Genomic DNA, 18,765 nt, shown 5'->3' on the forward strand with positions numbered 1-18,765 from the left:
GAACATCTGCATTCAACTTGGCCAAAAGTGGAAAAGGAACAAGACACACGCACGTATTCAGGATCCCACAATCAGGATCCTGTTGTCTGGATCTGGAGAGCTGCTGAACCAGTAGCTTTGAGAGCCTTTTTTTTTTGCTGACAGGAAATGTTGAGAATTAACACCTACAGCTGGGCCTCAGCAGGAGAAGGGTAGAAAACGTGAATCAGACTAAAATTGGAGGATCTGAGCAACTGTATTTTTAAGAATTGTGAATGACTCTCAATTCTCCTATCTCCAAAACAGAGATGGGCTTTACATGCTTGGGAAAGTCATGGCAATGTGAAATGTAGTGCAGTTAGGTGTTCATGTGGAAAAATCATAAGGAAGGGGAGGAATAGGAGAAAGAATTCAAGAAGAATTATCTTCAGTATGAGTACAAAAAGCTGAACACTGCACCTTTGTAAGGTCCTCTTCCTAGGACTTTTAATGTCATCGATGGTGGCCACTTGGCTTTGTGCTCTAGAGCCAAATATCACAAAAGGGACATGCAGTAATTGGAAAGCTACCCTGATTTTGCAATTTTTTTAGTTGGCTAGCAGGCACTAAGTGTGATTTTTACTATATATTTTTTGCAAGTTAACAGGCATTTGTTACTGGTTATAATAATCTATACTTTCCATGTTGTCTGGAAAGTGCTCTAAGGGACTTTCAGATCTGATCTCTTGCAGGGCAAGCTGACTCACATTGATAGTACCTGCAAAAAATCAATTGTTCTGTAGGATTTGCTGGCAGATTCTTGCTACTCTTCCAGAGATCTCTGTCCATACTGACAGTGCATGCAGAGCCAACAGCCTGGAATACCACTGAGATCCTGTTGTTCTTGATTTCACCTTTCTAGGGTGAGGTAGCAAATCTGGCTGTAATTGTGATGGTAAATGACCATCAGCCTGGAATACCACTGAGATCCTCTTGTTCTTTATTTCACCTTTTCTAGGGTGAGGTAGCAAATCTGGCTGTAATTGTGATGGTAAATGCACAAGAGGGAGGGAGAATCTGTCCCAGGGAGGATCCTTCCTATCTGTTCTTTTTCATGTCTGCATTGCAGAGAAATATGTACTACTACCCATTTCTTAATGAAGTTTGACCATGATTGGAGTAATGATCTCTGGTGCACAACTTCGGGTTTTTGTGCTACTAATCACACAAGAAACAGCAGGTTTTGGGGGAGGAGGGTGAGCCATGAACCACAGTCTTTGTGTATTTACTCTATTTACTGTATTTACTCATCACTCTATGAGGTGATGCTGTATTCCTATCTCCTTGTAGGGCTTGATTGTTCTCTTATACTTCTGCATCCTTCCCCCTATTCCTGCTTGTATCTAAAACGGTCATGAGATTATGTAATCTTTGTACAAATAAGGGAAGGGAATATTAGAATAAAAACAGAAGTGGAAAACCAAATAAATAGGAGCCTCTAAAATAATTACGAAAATTAGCCTCACGTTGCTGAATTTAGTATTTGGTAGAGAATGGTGGAGACAAAAGTGGAGTGAGACAAGGACTACCACAATGTGTGGCAGTGTTGCTGTGGCACATACTGAGAAAGAAGCTTTTCCTTGGGAGATGGTTGGTGTTGTGGTTGGCACCACTATACAGGATTTAGTATACAGCTGTGTGTGTAAAATAAAACAGTCTTGGGAATGTTATGTTACAGGCTGGAGGGAAGTGTGCTATTGTGTTATTACACATTATTACACACATTATTACACTTGTGTTAATGAATCTGCAGAGAATGGGGGAGGTAGAAAGGCTTCTGTCCCAGCACAAGTATCGGCACTGGTGATTGCAGAGTTGGTGAGTACAAAAACCTGCTTAGTGCAAATGCAGCAATCTGGCCCTACTAAACTATTGATGGGCATTAAATGTCAAGGTAAATGAATTAGGAACTCCTTACAGGGACACAAAGCTATACCCAAAGTTGTAGCTGGTAAGAATGTATGTGTGCTAATGGGGTAGTGATCACAATGTGCAAAAAGAGCTTTGCCTCACTTTGTGCTGCAAAGTACAGAAAATGTACAGAAAATTCTGTGACATGATCTGTAACATGGAAAAAGAACAGTGAGCAAAAATTGTGGTTTTTCTTTCAAGCTTCAGATCAAAATATGTATAGAATGGCGCTCTGACATCTCATGCCCACTCAAGATCTGTCCATTTCTTTTTCCACGTTAATGAATCACACAAACAAATTTTGCACATTTAGCACTGTGTGCTTCATTTAGAGTGTGGTCTGTTTCTGTGCACCAGAGACTTATGTGAAGCTCCGTGTTCCAACACAAACTTTTTATCTTTGATGTTCAGGTCCCAAATTATTCCACTGATATTGCAGAGCCTTTTGCTATGTTAACAATAGGAAAGTGTTTCAAGGAGGGGGATACAGTATGTGCTGTCTCATACTTCATGCATAAAAGTGTGAAACGTCTGGAAATTTTATGTTTGGAAGTAAAGGAAAAAAAATATACCTGAGTGTTTCACAGTAGCTAGAGATATAAACCTCAGTAGGAGAAGCGGCAGCACAGCTTTGTGCTACCTCACTCTCTTTGAAACTGTTTTATTTTAAGAATGATACTCTGATTGCTGTCTTACGTAGTGTAAAAAGGACCTTCTGAAGATTAATACTGAGTTTTCTGACTCACGTTAACTTTAAAGTAGAATTTCTAATTTAGGAAGAAAAACAAAACTTGCGTGCTCTCGAGGTCCATTTGCTGGCAGGACTCGGCACTCTTGGTCCCCATGTTACTTAAATCCGACTCTTTTCGCGACAAGACATCAACAAGGGAGAAACAGCCGCTCCCAGATGTAGAAAAAGGCTGATTTGGTGACAGATAAAGCAGGAAAAAGCCATTCTCTTTCACCCGAGGAAGCACAAGGCGGAGGGCGGGGCAGCGGCCGCGCTGCAGCCTCGGGGGCACAGCCCCTGCTCGCCTGACCCCGCGGGCCCCCAGACCGCCCCGCAAAGCCAAGGCCGCCGCCAAGAAGCCGAAGAAGGCGGCGAGCGGCTCCAAGGCCCGCAAGCCCGCGGGGCCCAGCGTCACCGAGCTGATCACCAAGGCCGTGGCCGCCTCCAAGGAGCGCAAGGGGCTCTCGCTCGCCGCGCTCAAGAAGGCGCTGGCCGCCGGCGGCTACGATGTGGAGAAGAACAACAGCCGCATCAAGCTGGGGCTCAAGAGCCTCGTCAGCAAGGGCACCCTGGTGCAGACCAAGGTCTGGCTCCTTCCGCCGCAGCAAAAAAAAAACCAAACAACCAAAAACCCGGAGAAGCAAAAGAAAAGGCTCCTAAGGAAAAAAAAAAAAACAAACCAAAACCACACAAAAAACAAACCCACACAAAAAAACAAACAACAAAACAAAAAAACTAACAAACAACAAAAAAAAAAAGCCCCGCAGTAATCAAGCCCAAGAAGCCGGCGGCTAAGAATCCCGCCAGCGCCGCCAGGAAGGCGGTGACAGCAAAGGACAGCCCCAAGAAAGTTAAGTCTGCAGCCAAGAAACCAGCCAAGAGTCCCAAGGCGACAAAGGCTGTCAAGCCCAAAAAAGCGGCGGCGGCGGCAGCGAAGAGCCCGGCTACAGCGAAGGCGGTGAAGCCCAAAGCAGCCAAGCCGAAAGCGGCCAAGGCAAAGAAGGCAGCGCTCAAGAGGAAGAAAGCCCCACGGGGAAATAATCTTGCTTCGCATTTAAACCCAACGGCTCTTTTAAGAGCCACTAATATTTTCAGAAATAGGCTGAAATGCTGTGGCTGCCGCCGTTTTGGGGAGGGGTGTGGGGGAACCGCAGGCTGCTGATAAATGTACTGTTTGACCGGGGAACAGCTCGAGGCGCGCTTGATTTGGTAGGGGGAGGGCAGAAGCGCCTTGGTGGCTCTCAAAATGCCCACGAGGGGCAGGGATTGGTTGCGGAAGGGCTGAGCTGCTTCCTGGAACCGCTTCAGCCCCGCCCCGGAGGGAAGCGAGAGCGCGGGGCTGGGGCTGTGCGCGGAGGGGCGCCCGCCACTGACAGCTCAAAGGAGCGACACACGCATTTCAAACCCTCCCGCGGGCTTTCCCCCCCGCAATGAAATTCCAGCTCTTTCTTTGAAATTGTAGGTGGCTCTTAAAAGAGCCTTTGGGTTTTTCGTAGTTTAACCTGGCAGCCTTTTGTTCTTCAGCGCTCACTTGGCTTTGGCCTTGTGGCTGTCGGTCTTCTTGGGCAGCAGCACGGCCTGGATGTTGGGCAGCACGCCGCCCTGCGCGATCGTCACCTTGCCCAGCAGCTTGTTGAGCTCCTCGTCCACCTGTCCCGTTTGGGGTTGTTTTTTTTTTGTTTGTTTTTTTTTTTTTTTTTTCGGTGGTGGGCTGAGAGGGGAATGTGCATTAACGGTGTAAAAGTAGAGTAAATTAAAAAAAGGGTTGGCAGTGTTGGTGGTAAACTGAGGCTGTGTCCTGAGTGATCCAATGTATCTGACAACGTTCATAATTCTCTTCAAAAGCCTTAGGAGTCCGTTTTGGTGTACGTACACTGTAGGGGAGGTGGGTTACTCAAAAAAATAAATGCTGTCGGTGGTCTCAATTAAAACAGTGGAAGCACGTTCCTGTCGGATGGTACATGGTATGTCTCTGCTAACCTACGTTAACGAAAGACGGTGTGAACCAGCAGCATTGAAAGCACAAGCCCTTTCAAACTACCCGGTGCTCTAGATTCTTGTTCTTTTCAGTTAAAAAACGTACTTAAAGGTGGATGCCCACTCCCCTGCCCCGCAATCTACATTGCCACGGGTGACTCTCCCCCACACTGCGCAGTCCCGGCGCAGGTAGCGCCAAGCACAGGCTCCCTGTGTGGCTTTTTCTCCAGCTTTATTTCTTAACTCCTCCTTTTGATCCTCAGACCCTTGTTACACTGACCTTGCCTCATTGTAAGAATTTGAACAAAGGCGGGTCCTTAGAAGGCTGAAAAGTGCAGGTGTGTACTAATTTACACCCTACCCCTAGAGAGTGTTTTAAAAGCACTTGTCACTTCGCGGTTTTGCGAAGCATCAGGGGTAAATTTAAAAGAAAATTTCAAGCAGTGCTACAGCTCCTTTTGATGTGCACGTAGTGGCTCTTAAAAGAGCCTTTGGGTCTGTGTGGGAGAGGTGGCAGTGCCCATGCAGGACTGCGCAGTTGGGGGGCTAGAACATCATCCCACTTTTCTTCCCCTGGTCTGCCTCAAAAATACATTTTGGGTGGAGTGAAGAAGAGCGGGCATGCATTCCGGATCCTTTTACTCAGGGATAAAGAAGCAGAAAACAAGAACAGAGGGCCTGTCTGAAACAGTCTTTGCTTTTAGTGCGTCCGATGAAGGCATTAAAATAATAGGCGTAGGTTTTTTTTTGTTTCCCCCTCCCCTACCCCTCAGCGTGTATTAACCAGAACACCAGGTAGCAGCGGTCATAGGATTCGTTTTGGTCGCTTTGAGACCGACATTAAATTTCTTAGCTACTACCCCTGCACTGAACATGCACGAGAAGCGGGCCTCCGACAGGATGCAGAATATAGCCTTAGTTTACACAAACACAGCCAACCCTTTTCTTTGTAATTTACGGTACTTTTACACCGTAAATGCATATTTCCCTCCCTCCCATAAGCAAAACATTTGGTGCAAGAACTCAGGACAGGATCAGCTCTTTTACTGAGAAGGTGGGTGGCTCTCTCGGCACCAACCGCAGCTCCCGCACAAAACAAACGCAGCAACAAACAGCGAACAGCGGCGGCACCGCCTCGGCAGCCGCTTTTATAGCAGCTCCGCCGACATCGCCGCCTCGCTATTGGCTGCCTGTCGGCTCCGCGCGGCGCCGGGATTCGCTATTGGCCGGGTCTGGAATTCGCCTTTTCCATTGGCTGTGGAACGAGTCCTCTCGCACAGCCAATCGCAACGGGCGCTGCCGATCCGCCCGGGTTGTATATAAGGCAGGCGGCGGGGCGGGCTGGGCGTTCGTTCGGCTCTTCCGGTGTCGCTGCTGTCGCGGAGTCGCTGGAGCCATGTCCGGGCGCGGGAAGCAGGGCGGGAAGGCGCGCGCCAAGGCCAAGTCGCGCTCGTCGCGGGCCGGGCTGCAGTTCCCCGTGGGCCGCGTGCACCGGCTGCTGCGCAAGGGCAACTACGCGGAGCGCGTGGGCGCCGGCGCGCCGGTGTACCTGGCGGCCGTGCTGGAGTACCTGACGGCCGAGATCCTGGAGCTGGCGGGCAACGCGGCCCGCGACAACAAGAAGACGCGCATCATCCCCCGCCACCTGCAGCTCGCCATCCGCAACGACGAGGAGCTCAACAAGCTGCTGGGCAAGGTGACGATCGCGCAGGGCGGCGTGCTGCCCAACATCCAGGCCGTGCTGCTGCCCAAGAAGACGGAGAGTCACAAAGCCAAGAGCAAGTAAAGCAGGCGGCGGGAGCGTCCGGAGTCCAGAAGCGAAACCCAAAGGCTCTTTTCAGAGCCACCCACAGAGTCGAGAAAGAGCTTGAGACGCTGCGGCCGGGGGGAAGGGAAGGGAGGCTGTACTCATGTCCGGCTGGGTGTGCGCGGTTTGCCCGCGTTCCCTGTGCCCGCCCGGGCCGGGCTCGGTGGCAGCGCTCTGCCGGCCCGGAGCCGCTGTTTCGGGAGGAGCGCGGGACGTGCCAGAGCCAGGGGCGGCCCGCGCGCGCTTTGGGAATGGCGCGGGCGCCGAGGGCTCCCTGGGTAGGGCCGCGGGAGGAACAGCGAAGAGCCGAGTCCGGAGCGCCGCTGCTCCAGGCGCTGCAGGCGGGTCTGCAGCTGCCTTTGCCTTTGAGCCATGGGCGGGGAATGGGAAAAAGAAACGCTGTGGCGCCTGGTCGTGGAGAACTTGGGCATATGCAGCTTACCCACATTTTCTCAGGGAAGGGTAATTAACCTAAAAACACTTGTCCTGTATGGGTTTTGTGCTTTATTCCTCCCCAAAAGGCCGCTGAGAAACAGCAGCCCGATCTATGCGGAAGGATAGGGAGAGCGAGGGAAAGGAAATTTCCTCCCTGTAGCTGTGGCGAGAACGCAGAAACCTTTTTTTTTTTTTTTTTTTTTTTTTTTTTCCTGCGCAAGGACGTGCCGGGCTTTCGGCCGCCCGCACGGTCCTTACAGTCTTGCTGTGACCGCATCTTCCGTAGCATGAGGAAAATCATGCCTAACTTTTCACCTCAGACCAGAAGGAAACGTTTCTTTTTCTCAAACCTGCCTATATCTGACTCTCAGAGTATGGTATCAGTGGCGGATCTGCACAGGACTTTTTCAGCAATGAACTGAACACCCTTTATTTTCTATCCTAGCGTCACCAGCGTTTGCTTCCCATTCAGCCTTTATTTTCTGCCTTTATTGTGTGCTTCACATTTAATTCCAAATGTCGTGGTCATATACAAAGAGCATTATATTTCCATTAGGTAATTACTTTTAACTGGATTCAAGTTATTAACATATGCCAAATGCACAACAAAAATGGCTGTGCAGCCGTGTTCCTGTGTACCCCCATGCTTTCAAAGGCTTGGCACAATTCTGAATGGATACCCTTTCCTTCATGCAATACGTTTTCTTTTCACAAGGGTATGTTGCAAATGATGACATTTCTGTTTGTTATTTTGGTATAACTGTATGACTCTGAAAATCAGTCATTATGACTTTTCAATCCATGCCTCATTTCTGTTGGCTATGCCTGCAGTCCTCCATTTGTAGCTCAGGACCCACTGGCTCTATGCAATTAATGTAATTCCAATATGGAGAATTTGCCTGACCTCATCATGGCTAAATACACACATTATTCCTCACACAAAGACAGAGAAAAGTCCCTGAAAGTGAAGCGCTCAGAACGATCTCTGTGAACTCTGGCAACCCTTTTTCTCATTGACTCTGGCTTTTTTTTTTTTTCCTGCCTTAGTCACAGTGACTCCAGCAGGGTAAGTCTGAAAAAACGATGGGGTCTAAAAATATAATGGTGAAGTAATTGTTTCACAGCGTCTTTCAGCTCAGATATTTTATATAAGAATGTCTCAGCCTGGCCCTGAAGGCCTGTGACTCCTTTTCATATCTTCCTTTATATGACATGCCATTCCCTCTGTTTCACATGTTTTACCTTAATCTCTGCAGCTACAGGGAAGAGTATTGAGTTCACTCTCTTTGCTGGTGGGCATTTTGCTCCATTTCATGCATGTTTTATAACACAGGCAGACACTGAGGACAGCTAACCATGTATTAGTGGAATTCTCCACAATGGCAGGGATAAAGTCCATGGAGTGTACATGCCCATCATTCATTTGCCCATCTATCACTCCCACTCACCTGCTCCTCAACCTTTTGATTTGTAATGCTAAAGCAAATCTCAAAACATGAAAAATGTTTTGCCTAAAGAAAGCAACTGCTATACACAAAGAAGAAAACTGCATTTGCAGCTCCCTGAATCATCCCTGTCCCAAGACATCCCCTCTGACTCAATGAGTCTCCAGCTACAAAGCACTAAAATCTAAAGGACCACTTAGATGAGATTATCAGCTATTGCTCTTACCCTCTTCATTTACTAGCCTCTGTCACAGTTGGGATATTGGTCCAGAAAGAAGTTTCCCATTAGTTACTCATTTCTTCAGGCATTATTATTATGTCTCCAGCGTACAATTCAGAGGGCAGACTCTCAAAGCTGTGCTGCTCATAACACCCATTAATTTCTCCCCACTCTTGGATCCCTGCTGATATTACTAACTTAAGAAACAAGTTCTACTACTGCACTGTGTATTCTTCTGACCTTTCCCAGACTTGCAGCCTCTGTGTTCCCAGTGTTCCTAATAGAGCTTGTGTGTCCCTCCAGTTTGAAGGGACCACAACCAGATGATCCTGCAACCCAAGGGGAAGGTAGAAATCAAAACAACACAAAAAAAACCCAAAAAACCAAAAGATCCAAACAAAACCACAAACTAAAGGTAAGACTATTCACCATGTAGGGACAATAGCATATGTGATAACATGAAAATAATAAAAATCTGAACCCAAACAGACTTGATGATTAAGAACCCATCTTGACTTTCATTAGTGTCAAATGCAAATAAAAATTCCTGTCTTCATGACAGTGATCAAGTATGCCAAGGCCTAAAGAATTGGTAAAACCAGAACAGATTGCAATTGTTCCTCCACTTTGGTTTTGGCTCTCCTTCCTTCCTTCCTTCCTTCCTTCCTTCCTCCCTTCCTTCCTCCCTCCCTCCCTCCCTCCCTCCCCTTCCTTTTCCCTTCCTCTTCCCTTCCCTTCCTTTTTTTTATCCTAGTGAATTTTTAAATAAAAAGACCATGCTTTGGATGGGGACAATTAGATTAGATTTACTCAAACATCCACCTTACTGATCACCAGCCCCTTCCTCAACAGCTTTGAGCAATTTCAGCTATCAAGTTTCCTTGTGCATGTCTCATTGCAGTCTGAGCAAACCCAAACCCCAGCAGGTTTCTCTGTATTTACCAACCTCCTTACAGCTGGATGTCTGCTGCTCCCTGCTGCAGGAACAGTGCTGGCCTTCTGGGCCAGTCTTGCTAAACACACAATTACATGACAGATGTTACAAACTGCTAACCTCAAACAGAATACAAAAGTTAAAGTTGTTACTCTAATTCCTATTTCAAAACCAAGTCAACAAAATCTTGATGGCATTTTCAGTTGCAAAGCAAAAAAGAACCTGTGCCAGAAAGAACAAGATCTAGTTTTAATACAGTCAATATGGAAGGCAACCTTTTCTGGGACCAAGGTAATTTGCAGGCAAAATAGATAAAATATATTCTTCCTGAATGTGCCCAAATCATACCTAGTCTCACAGGCCTCTGAAGCAGGATTCCTGACTTCCTGACTGTATGACAGCAGAGGTGACACATTGCTGACCTCATTAATGTCTCGGGGGGGAATTCAGGTACCAGCCAGCCCTTGCAGTGTCCCTGGCAGCCTGGACAGCACACTGACCTGAGGCTGTGCTACTCTGGCACCACACCACTGACTGCACAGCTGCAAAGCATGTACTGGAAAACCTTGAGCTACAGCACTACACTCACACAGTGAACTCTTTAAAACCTTTTTGTTCCCTCCTATGGGAAAACAGCCTATACTGCGAGCTCCCAAATGCTAACTTGCAATACTCCTGCTCTAGAATGATGGCACAAATAGCCTTGTCTAGAGCCAGTACCTGCTGCACCTTCACAGCTCTGGTGAATAACAGGAAGGCAGCACCACTCAGGGAGAGCACTTCCCATGGTGTGCTACACAGGGCTCTGGCTCTTGGCCTACACTGTGCCTGGGTGCCACTGTCAGTGCCTGCGAGGCAAAAAAAATGAGTTGTCTGCCAACCCAAATTTACCTGGAAGCGTGTCACATCAGTGTCTGGGGTGTCACCAGCCAGGAAGACAGCGCACTGCAGCCCAACTGTGCATGCACAATGTGTCCAAGGACATTTTGTCCCTCCATAGGTTCCAAACACGTTTCTGGCTGGAGTGGGAAGTGACATTTAGATTCACCACATTGCTCCCTCCCGCGTAGGAGAAGTCACAGACAGCACTGTCACACAAGCAGGAAAGCGTGGAGGGCAGAAGATCCACAGGAGTGCTGCAGGGAGGAAGAGTGTGCTGCTCAGCATCCCTCTGTGTGAGAGCTGCCTGGCGAGCAGCCGGGACTCCGCGCTGACGGAGCGGCTGCTGTGGAAGGACAGCGTGGTGTCACCCTTCCTTGGTGGACTTCACCACTAAATGCAGGCCAAAGCGAGGCATTCTCCATTCAGGAGGAGATAATTGCCGTGGGGCCATAGCTGATGCAGCTTCTGTTAATGTTTTTCACCTCTCAGGAACAGTTTGGCTAAGGGTCTGAGGTGTCTTCAATCTCCCATTGATGATGACATTCAAACCATGCCAGCGTGGTCCAGAACACAATTTTCCAAGTGGCTTGGATTAGGTTTAGAAGACCAAATTACTCTGAGATATAAATAATTCTATTTTTTGATATCTGACTGAGGACCTTTTCATTGTGTGTGAAAAAAGTAAAAATGCCTTAAACTAATAAATACACACAGAGTAAAGAATAAAGAAAAAAGTCCTTTTTTTTTTTTTTTCGTCAATATCTGTTCTCAGAAAGGTTTTGGCCCACTCCATTTTTTGCTGACTTTTTTTTTTGCTTTCCCAGGAAGGATTTCCTTCCCAGTGCCTCCTAACCATGGACATATCTGGGTTTCACACTACAGATTTTCAATTGCCAAATTACATGCCTTGCCAATGAAGAAGGGAGGACACAACAAGTGCCCCAACCCTTAACCAAGGGTACAGGGAGGAGTGCTCAACATTCCAGGAAGCTGAGTCTGTGAGGACAGTCATCCCCTGCCCTACCCTGTTTGTTCTGCTCCCTGCAGATGCTCCCTCATCCCCTGAGTTTAAAAGGCCTTATGTGACCTCAGCACACTCAGGAGCCCTCGCAGCAGACACATTAGTGTTGTGTAGGCACAGACTTGTTCTGCTGAGCTGCAACAAGTTTGAAGTTTGGTAGGTCTCGCTTGAAAATTCCTTAGCTAAGTGTTAAAAGTTGCTAAACTGTGCTGGCTGGTTGGATCACACAAGTGTTATTACATTTGAAACTCAGATGAAAGATGATGTCACTGAGGGCAAGTAAGGCATGGGTGTAACACTGCAACAGGAGTGTAATCACGGGGGCAGGGAGCATTCCCACCTCTTTCCTGTGGAACATCTATGTGGGAATGCAGCACATCATGTAAAGGCCCTCACCTGAATCTCTCTGGGAGTTACCCTGTGAAGCCAGGAGAGGGGCTCTGGTGGCAGAGTGTAAGAGCTGTGCTCCCTTCAGCTGCCTGAGAAGGACTGAGCACAGCCCAGCAGCCACATTTGTGGCTGGCTCTCATGCTAATGCCTCCTAACAAAATTGCTTGGGAACTACTACTGTGCTACCTCTCCTTAATGCAGACATACCTAAATATAACCCACAGCTTATTTTCGTAGGAACAAGTACTGGCAGGTCCTGGTCTGCAGATGGGAAGGTTTGATAGCTCTCAGGTGTGCTGCCAGCCCTTGGCCGTGGCTCCCGTGTCTCCTTGCTAATGCCATTAAGAGGTCTTAATGATAACTGCAAAAGTTGGACAGATTTGGGTATCTGAAGGGAAGCAACTTGCAGGGAGGGCTGAGATTGCAGGTTTGTGATGCAGTGTGGCCTGCTGGGGTGCCCATAAGGTGAGAAGGATTGAAATAGTTCACATGAAGTAGAGCTTACAGTGGTGCCTTCTCCAGAAGTATCTCTGGAGATCCTGATATAACTTTCCTTCACTAATTGAATAATGAATTCTACCTCGCTCCAGTCTCACTGGGAAAACCAAACTGCATGTGACAGCCTATGTAGTGTATTCTCAATAATATTTTCCCACAATATCCTATATCTAAAATAGGATTGTTTCCCTTCTTCATGTGCTCAGCTAGAGGTAAAACTGCCATTTCTGCCTTTTGGGTAGTCTTTCACCACATTTTTTCTCTGCCTGAGTACATCTGTTTATTCTTTTTTAACTATCTGTTCTGACTGCAGAACAGCTCTTTTTTAAATTGCCAAATACACCTTAACCTTCCAAAATATTGTTCCTGTATGTATTTCTTTCCCATAAAGAAGAATATGTGCTCCAAGCAGCAATTCTGCATCAGTAAAGATGGTTTATCTCTCAGCTTCAAAACCATTAAAAAAAAAAAAGCTTCTCTTTTATGAAATTTCTGAAGTTACTTCAGTTTAAATTACTAAATTGTAGCTGAAGACCAGAAGCTGACATGTATATATTTAGTAGACTTTTTTGGAAATGAGGAAAGGGCAGCAACTGCTGGGAGAAAAGCCAGGCAGAAAACTGCAATAATGACCATTTTAGCCACCTCAATTTTGCCACCAACAAATGTGAATGAAGACTCTGTGAAGCCACAAATGAGAGCTGGAATATTTACATTTCCTTCAGTGAAGATTACTGAAATAAATGTGTTCAAAGCAACAAGAATAAGCAAAAAGGAATTTTTCATTTTGCTGACATGTCACTCACGGTCTGTGCTTTTCCTCTGTCTATATGCAATGAAGTCTCTAGGCAACTGCTAAATTTCATATCTTCCCAGCAATTGCTACCTTATTGCATTATGCAGCCAAATCACTGGGAAGGTTCATTCATAGTTTTACATAAATAGGATAAAGGTTTAAAAACATTTTACCTTCAATTTCTGAAGGTATAGCTGCAATACCCACATCCACTCCATTTAATCTCTGTATCCTTACTTTGTATTACGTAGCATTGCCAAACAGGACCTCGAAAGTCACAATTTGATTAGCTCTTCTCTCAATTAATTTCCCCTTAAAGCATTACAGAGCTCGGGTGCATTTTTACTGCAACCTTTTCAATGGTATTTTATCATTATGGGGTGGAGGTCACAATTTTCCCCTTTGTTGCACTTATTCATAATTTCACATTCCCTGAAACACAATTTTACAGCAAGCTAAATCTCTCATCTTATACACATTTTAGCATTTATAAAATAGCCATTGGAAATGGAGCCATGACACAGAAACAGAATTACATTTCCCTAAAATGATCTGCTTATGCACTCTGAATTTCTGGTTGCTAACATGTATTTAAATACTGTATTCACATTGTATGTTATATCAGGTGATACCAAAAGGCTGGCTGTAGTGCAGTCTTTGTGATTCTTAAACAACTAGAAAAACAATGGATAATACACTTTTTTTGTAGTCAATTACAGTTTAATGAAATATTAAGCCAGAGCTCTGCTCTGCTCAGCATATTACACCATCTTCCACCAGATACCAGCACAGGCTGACTCCTTCCTGGTACTTTAGGAATGACCTATGGCCTACCTCTCCCCTTGTTAAAACTCAGGTTATCACGAATTGCTCTAATTTCTGTCATAAAAGTATTTCCTTATTTCACTGGTTGCTGTAAAATGCACAAATAATAATTAGGTGGGCTTTATTTAGAGTGAGAAGGGGATTCAGAATTCAGAGGCTTTAGCCTCTGCCTTATTCTGTGAGCATTAAAAAAAATCCAAACAGTAATAAGGTTTACAATTCTACTACTTTTACAGAAAATGTAAAACAAGACAATATTCTTTGGGAAGAAAGAGCATGATCACTAAACTGCGAAGCTACTCCTTGCAAATCTTAAATTACCAGAGACAAAGATAATTTCCATAAACAACAGAAGTGCAGGAGATGGCTTTCTTTTACAAAGCTGCAGTTTTGTATCATAAGGTTTTAAATTACTATATACTTGAAAATAATATGGAACGTAACAAGCAAAGAGCTTGATTTACTTTATATTTGGTAGAAAAATTCGTATGGAAAACAAACAAAAAGAAACCACCCCACACAGGGCAGCAGAGTAACTTTGCCTCCCTTGTACTGAAATCCCAGGAAGACAAAATAAACCAACTCTCTGTTCATCAATCTCCAGATATTAAAAAAATTGCTTATGTTTCTATAAAAAGTGGAATATGTGATTGTACGAGACACTATTTCACTAGACTTTAGCGTTTTAGTAGGTAAAACACACGGTCAAAGGAACCGGTTCTTAATCCATATTCACAGCTGAAAAAGGAGTTTGTGTTACTTCCTCCTCTTCAAAATCAATTTAAACTGTCAAAATAGCTTCAAATCGTCAGATTTCAACTTGAACCCCAAGAAAACCCTCTAAAGAATAAGACTGCGTTGTTGCTGTAACATTTATGTCAAAAGGAAATTTTTAATTTGCAAGGAAAAACAAAAGTTTCTCCCTTCAGAGGTCTCTCCAGCAGCAGCACACGGGATTTATCGCCTCTCCTTTAACTCAAATCGCGTGTTTGCCGCAGGAAACTCTCCCGAACGCAAGTACCTGCTCTTCTCCCCCCTCACCGGGGAAACCGGGCGATTTGGTGGCAGAAATTCCGAGGAAAACACACTTTTGTTGGTCCAAAGAAACACAAATCGAGCACACCGAAGGGCTCCCCGGCCGAGCGGCGGGGCGGGCTCTGCAGCGCACCAATCACGGCGCGGCTCCGCTCTAAAAATACGAGCATCTGACCCGGGCCAGCCCGATTGTGTTCGCCCGCTCCGCCGAGGCAGCCGCCGCGATGTCCGAGACCGCTCCCACCGCCGCCCCCGACGCGCCCGCGCCCGGCGCCAAGGCCGCCGCCAAGAAGCCGAAGAAGGCGGCGAGCGGCTCCAAGGCCCGCAAGCCCGCGGGGCCCAGCGTCACCGAGCTGATCACCAAGGCCGTGGCCGCCTCCAAGGAGCGCAAGGGGCTCTCGCTCGCCGCGCTCAAGAAGGCGCTGGCCGCCGGCGGCTACGATGTGGAGAAGAACAACAGCCGCATCAAGCTGGGGCTCAAGAGCCTCGTCAGCAAGGGCACCCTGGTGCAGACCAAGGGCACCGGCGCCTCCGGCTCCTTCCGCCTCAACAAGAAACCCGGGGAAGTGAAGGAAAAAGCCCCCAGGAAGAGAACAGCCGCAGCCAAGCCCAAGAAGCCGGCGGCGAAGAAACCCGCCAGCGCCGCCAAGAAGCCCAAGAAGGCGGCGGCGGTGAAGAAGAGCCCCAAGAAGGCGAAGAAGCCGGCGGCTGCAGCGGCCAAGAAAGCGGCCAAGAGCCCCAAGAAAGCCGCCAAGGCCGGGCGCCCCAAGAAGGCAGCGAAGAGCCCGGCCAAGGCGAAGGCGGTGAAGCCCAAAGCGGCCAAGCCCAAGGCGGCCAAACCCAAAGCGGCCAAGGCGAAGAAGGCGGCGCCCAAAAAGAAGTAAATCGTACCAGGAGAGTTTTGTTCTGCATATTTTGTTATCCAACGGCTCTTTTAAGAGCCACCCACACTTTCCCTAAAGGAGCTGATGCACCGAGGTCGTCCGTACCCTGCAGCAGGGGTCCAGCAATTCGTAAGTCGTCAAGAGGTCAATTGTGTCTTGTGTCTTTTGTTTCCTAGGGATTACCGAAAGAAAGACTTAAGAACGCGGTAGAACGCGGCGACTTTAGGGAAGTGTAGACTTTTGTTTTTCCTCCAAGTGATTACTTTGACTACCAAGAAACAAATGTTTTATAATGATTTGATAAAAAATCGGATGTACGTTTTTTTAAAGATATATTTTGTAACAAAATAATGCAATTGCCAGGCACGCTACTACTGAGCCATGTCTAATTATTGAATTATTTCTCTTAAGGTGTCTCCGTAAATGCCTTTGTTTGGGGGGAAGAGGGGAGGGTTTCTTTACTGACACAAAAATAGCCCAGATCTTTCCCAATCCCTTTGTTCCTGATGAGAAAGAAAGCTTTAAGTATTGAAAAAGCCCGCCCTGCCCAAGGATTGGCCAGCGGAAACCCCGGCCCGCCGCCCTTCCCCCTCCCTCCCCCGCAGACGCCGACGCCTCTGGAGCTGTGTCGGCCGCTCGGGGAAGAAAAGAGGCGAAAAAGGGAGGAGGGGCAGGAGCCCAACAAATGCTGTCCGTATGTTCTCAGCGTAAGAACTGAACGGAAAATACCCCATACCAGGAAGAAATTGCATGGAGAGGAGGACGTTTTGGCAAGACTTTGTTAACAAAAGATTGAAAAACATTGCTACTTTATCCAACCAAAAAATAAAAAAAAAGTTGAAACAAGAATTGAGTAATTAATACAAAACGGCTTTCACTGTTTAGATAACTCAGCTCTCTTAGGACCTTGTGGGTGGCTCTGAAAAGAGCCTTTGGGTTTTTCCAGAAAAGCAAAAGTGCCGCTTAGCCTTTCAGGTTCACTTGGCTTTGGCCTTGTGGCTGTCGGTCTTCTTGGGCAGCAGCACGGCCTGGATGTTGGGCAGCACGCCGCCCTGCGCGATCGTCACCTTGCCCAGCAGCTTGTTGAGCTCCTCGTCGTTGCGGATGGCGAGCTGCAGGTGGCGGGGGATGATGCGCGTCTTCTTGTTGTCGCGCGCCGCGTTGCCCGCCAGCTCCAGGATCTCGGCCGTCAGGTACTCCAGCACGGCCGCCATGTAGACGGGAGCTCCAGCGCCCACCCGCTCCGCGTAGTTACCTTTCCGGAGGAGCCGATGGACACGGCCGACAGGGAACTGCAGCCCGGCCCGCGACGAGCGCGACTTGGCCTTGGCGCGCGCCTTCCCGCCCTGCTTCCCGCGCCCGGACATCTTCCTTCCTTCCCTCGGTCTCTCGCTCTCTCTCGGTGTCCCGGCACACGAACGCGCAGCGCGGCACAGCAGCACTCAGCGCTGCCCGGCCCCGCGCTCGCTTTACTGCCTCAGCCCTTCGCTGATAGGCTGAGAATTAGGTCTTCTGCAAACAGCCAATGAAAAAGCGGATCCAAATCTGGCCAATCAGACGCGAATACTGGGGAGTGCTGACATCACTTTGCGGTCTGACCAATGAGAGCGCGCAGAGTACAATCCGCTCATTTGCATAGGCGCGCTATAAATAGGTGTCACGCAGCCGCGCTCCTCACTTCCCGCCCGGGTTGTTTCTGCAGCCGCTCCGTGGTCGCAGCAGTCGAGCCGCAGTCGCCATGCCCGAGCCGGCCAAATCCGCGCCCGCGCCCAAGAAGGGCTCGAAGAAGGCGGTGACGAAGACGCAGAAGAAGGGCGACAAGAAGCGCAAGAAGAGCCGCAAGGAGAGCTACTCGATCTACGTGTACAAGGTGCTGAAGCAGGTGCACCCCGACACGGGCATCTCGTCCAAGGCCATGGGCATCATGAACTCCTTCGTCAACGACATCTTCGAGCGCATCGCGGGCGAGGCGTCGCGCCTGGCGCACTACAACAAGCGCTCCACCATCACGTCGCGGGAGATCCAGACGGCCGTGCGCCTGCTGCTGCCCGGCGAGCTGGCCAAGCACGCCGTGTCCGAGGGCACCAAGGCCGTCACCAAGTACACCAGCTCCAAGTAAAGCCTTGGCAGGAATACTGCTTTTAACCCAAAGGCTCTTTTAAGAGCCACCCACTTTTTCAATAAAAGGGCTGAAAGTCAAGTAAGAAACACTTCATTGCTTCTTAGTCTGCAATGTTCGCGTTTAAAGGTTTGGGGGCTTTTTTTTTTTTTTGGGTTTTTTTTTTTTTTTTTGGGGGGGTTTTTCTTTCTCTTAACGCTGCCTTTTTTTTACTTTTTTTTTTGGGGGGGGGGTTTTCTTACTACTGAACGAGTACTTTGATATACTGCTCTCGAGTTTACTGTTAATGAACTTTCCGTAACTAATGTGTCTGCGTAGGCGGTTTTAAATGGCTGGGGGTGTTGGTTTTTGGTTTTGTTTTTCTTGGTTTTTGGTTTTTTGGTTTTTTTTAAATGGGATGGTTTTCCTTAATTTATAATTTTCACTATTTGCAATATCACCTTACTGTTGTAAGTTTCCATGTTATGTCCGCTGTAAACTAAAGGGAGGGAATATTGCTGGGTTTCTCTGGTCGGCAGGGAATCAAAATTTTTAATGGATGCTCCCCCACGTACAGCATTGCTGTTGCAAGATCGGCCGCTTGATGGTGCCCAGGCTTTGGAGTTTTAGGGGGTTGGGTTATTTTTGTCACAGAAGGGAGAGACGAGTACAGCGCCCTGTGCTGTAAAGGAATTTGTGCAGCGGTAAGTGGCATTTACCTTAAGCTCTCGCAAGTAGCCCAGTGATCAGTATAGCTCAGAAGCACTTTCTAAAGTCTCCTTTATCTTCACCTTTTGAATTTATAATCCTACTGTTCATGTGTGTTTTTTTTTTTTTTTTACAGTGACTTCCCAAGCTT

The 18,765-nt window shown here is 47.5% G+C and overlaps 5 protein-coding genes across 6 annotated transcripts; 4 read left to right on the forward strand and 1 right to left on the reverse strand.

Annotated features, from left to right (window-relative positions):
• The first annotated feature begins 1,511 nt into the window (after positions 1–1,511).
• On the forward strand, positions 1,512–4,160 carry LOC120498353 (histone H1.11L-like). Its single transcript, XM_039700948.1, has 4 exons — positions 1,512–1,531; positions 2,985–3,243; positions 3,456–3,653; positions 4,122–4,160. Exons 1-4 carry the CDS (start codon positions 1,512–1,514, stop codon positions 4,158–4,160), a joined length of 516 nt encoding a protein of 171 aa, XP_039556882.1.
• LOC120498335 (histone H2A-IV) lies at positions 3,405–17,333 on the reverse strand. 2 transcript variants are annotated; one of them, XM_039700917.1, is made up of 2 exons: positions 16,900–17,333; positions 3,405–4,300 (listed from the first exon to the last, which is right to left on the reverse strand). In XM_039700917.1, the coding sequence occupies exons 1-2, from the start codon at positions 17,173–17,175 to the stop codon at positions 4,187–4,189; spliced, it is 390 nt and encodes a 129-aa protein (XP_039556851.1). In that variant the 5' UTR covers positions 17,176–17,333; the 3' UTR covers positions 3,405–4,186. The 2 variants fall into 2 exon arrangements, with proteins under 2 accessions (XP_039556851.1, XP_039556850.1); XM_039700916.1 differs by lacking the exon at positions 3,405–4,300 and having other exon boundaries at positions 16,301–17,333.
• On the forward strand, positions 5,729–6,958 carry LOC120498336 (histone H2A type 2-C-like). The gene has a single exon (XM_039700918.1). It carries the CDS (start codon positions 6,033–6,035, stop codon positions 6,420–6,422), a length of 390 nt encoding a protein of 129 aa, XP_039556852.1. The 5' UTR covers positions 5,729–6,032; the 3' UTR covers positions 6,423–6,958.
• LOC120498334 (histone H1.01) lies at positions 15,102–16,654 on the forward strand. Its single transcript, XM_039700915.1, has one exon. It carries the CDS (start codon positions 15,149–15,151, stop codon positions 15,806–15,808), a length of 660 nt encoding a protein of 219 aa, XP_039556849.1. The 5' UTR covers positions 15,102–15,148; the 3' UTR covers positions 15,809–16,654.
• A 137-nt stretch (positions 17,334–17,470) lies between the features above and the next one.
• LOC120498337 (histone H2B 1/2/3/4/6) lies at positions 17,471–18,019 on the forward strand. The gene has a single exon (XM_039700919.1). It carries the CDS (start codon positions 17,547–17,549, stop codon positions 17,925–17,927), a length of 381 nt encoding a protein of 126 aa, XP_039556853.1. The 5' UTR covers positions 17,471–17,546; the 3' UTR covers positions 17,928–18,019.
• Positions 18,020–18,765: the final 746 nt, after the last annotated feature.

Source organism: Passer montanus, unplaced genomic scaffold (assembly GCF_014805655.1).
Source record: "Passer montanus isolate IOZ18808 unplaced genomic scaffold, ASM1480565v1 scaffold146, whole genome shotgun sequence".
Taxonomy (NCBI): domain Eukaryota; kingdom Metazoa; phylum Chordata; class Aves; order Passeriformes; family Passeridae; genus Passer; species Passer montanus.

What these genes read in the sequence shown, in the direction of transcription:
- LOC120498353 (XM_039700948.1), top strand. Translation starts at nt 1,512, where the DNA reads ATGGTGGAGACAAAAGTGGA. An exon ending in ATGGTGGAGACAAAAGTGGA is followed by an intron (nt 1,532 to 2,984) that starts GTGAGACAAGGA and finishes GCGGGCCCCCAG; the next exon opens with ACCGCCCCGCAAAGCCAAGG. An exon ending in CCAAGCCGAAAGCGGCCAAG is followed by an intron (nt 3,654 to 4,121) that starts GCAAAGAAGGCA and finishes TTGAAATTGTAG; the next exon opens with GTGGCTCTTAAAAGAGCCTT.
- LOC120498336 (XM_039700918.1), top strand. Translation starts at nt 6,033, where the DNA reads ATGTCCGGGCGCGGGAAGCAGGGCGGGAAGGCGCGCGCCAAGGCCAAG.
- LOC120498334 (XM_039700915.1), top strand. Translation starts at nt 15,149, where the DNA reads ATGTCCGAGACCGCTCCCACCGCCGCCCCCGACGCGCCCGCGCCCGGC.
- LOC120498335 (XM_039700917.1), bottom strand. Translation starts at nt 17,175, where the DNA reads ATGTCCGGGCGCGGGAAGCAGGGCGGGAAGGCGCGCGCCAAGGCCAAG. An exon ending in TCGCCATCCGCAACGACGAG is followed by an intron (nt 4,301 to 16,899) that starts GAGCTCAACAAG and finishes CAGGTGGACGAG; the next exon opens with GAGCTCAACAAGCTGCTGGG.
- LOC120498337 (XM_039700919.1), top strand. Translation starts at nt 17,547, where the DNA reads ATGCCCGAGCCGGCCAAATCCGCGCCCGCGCCCAAGAAGGGCTCGAAG.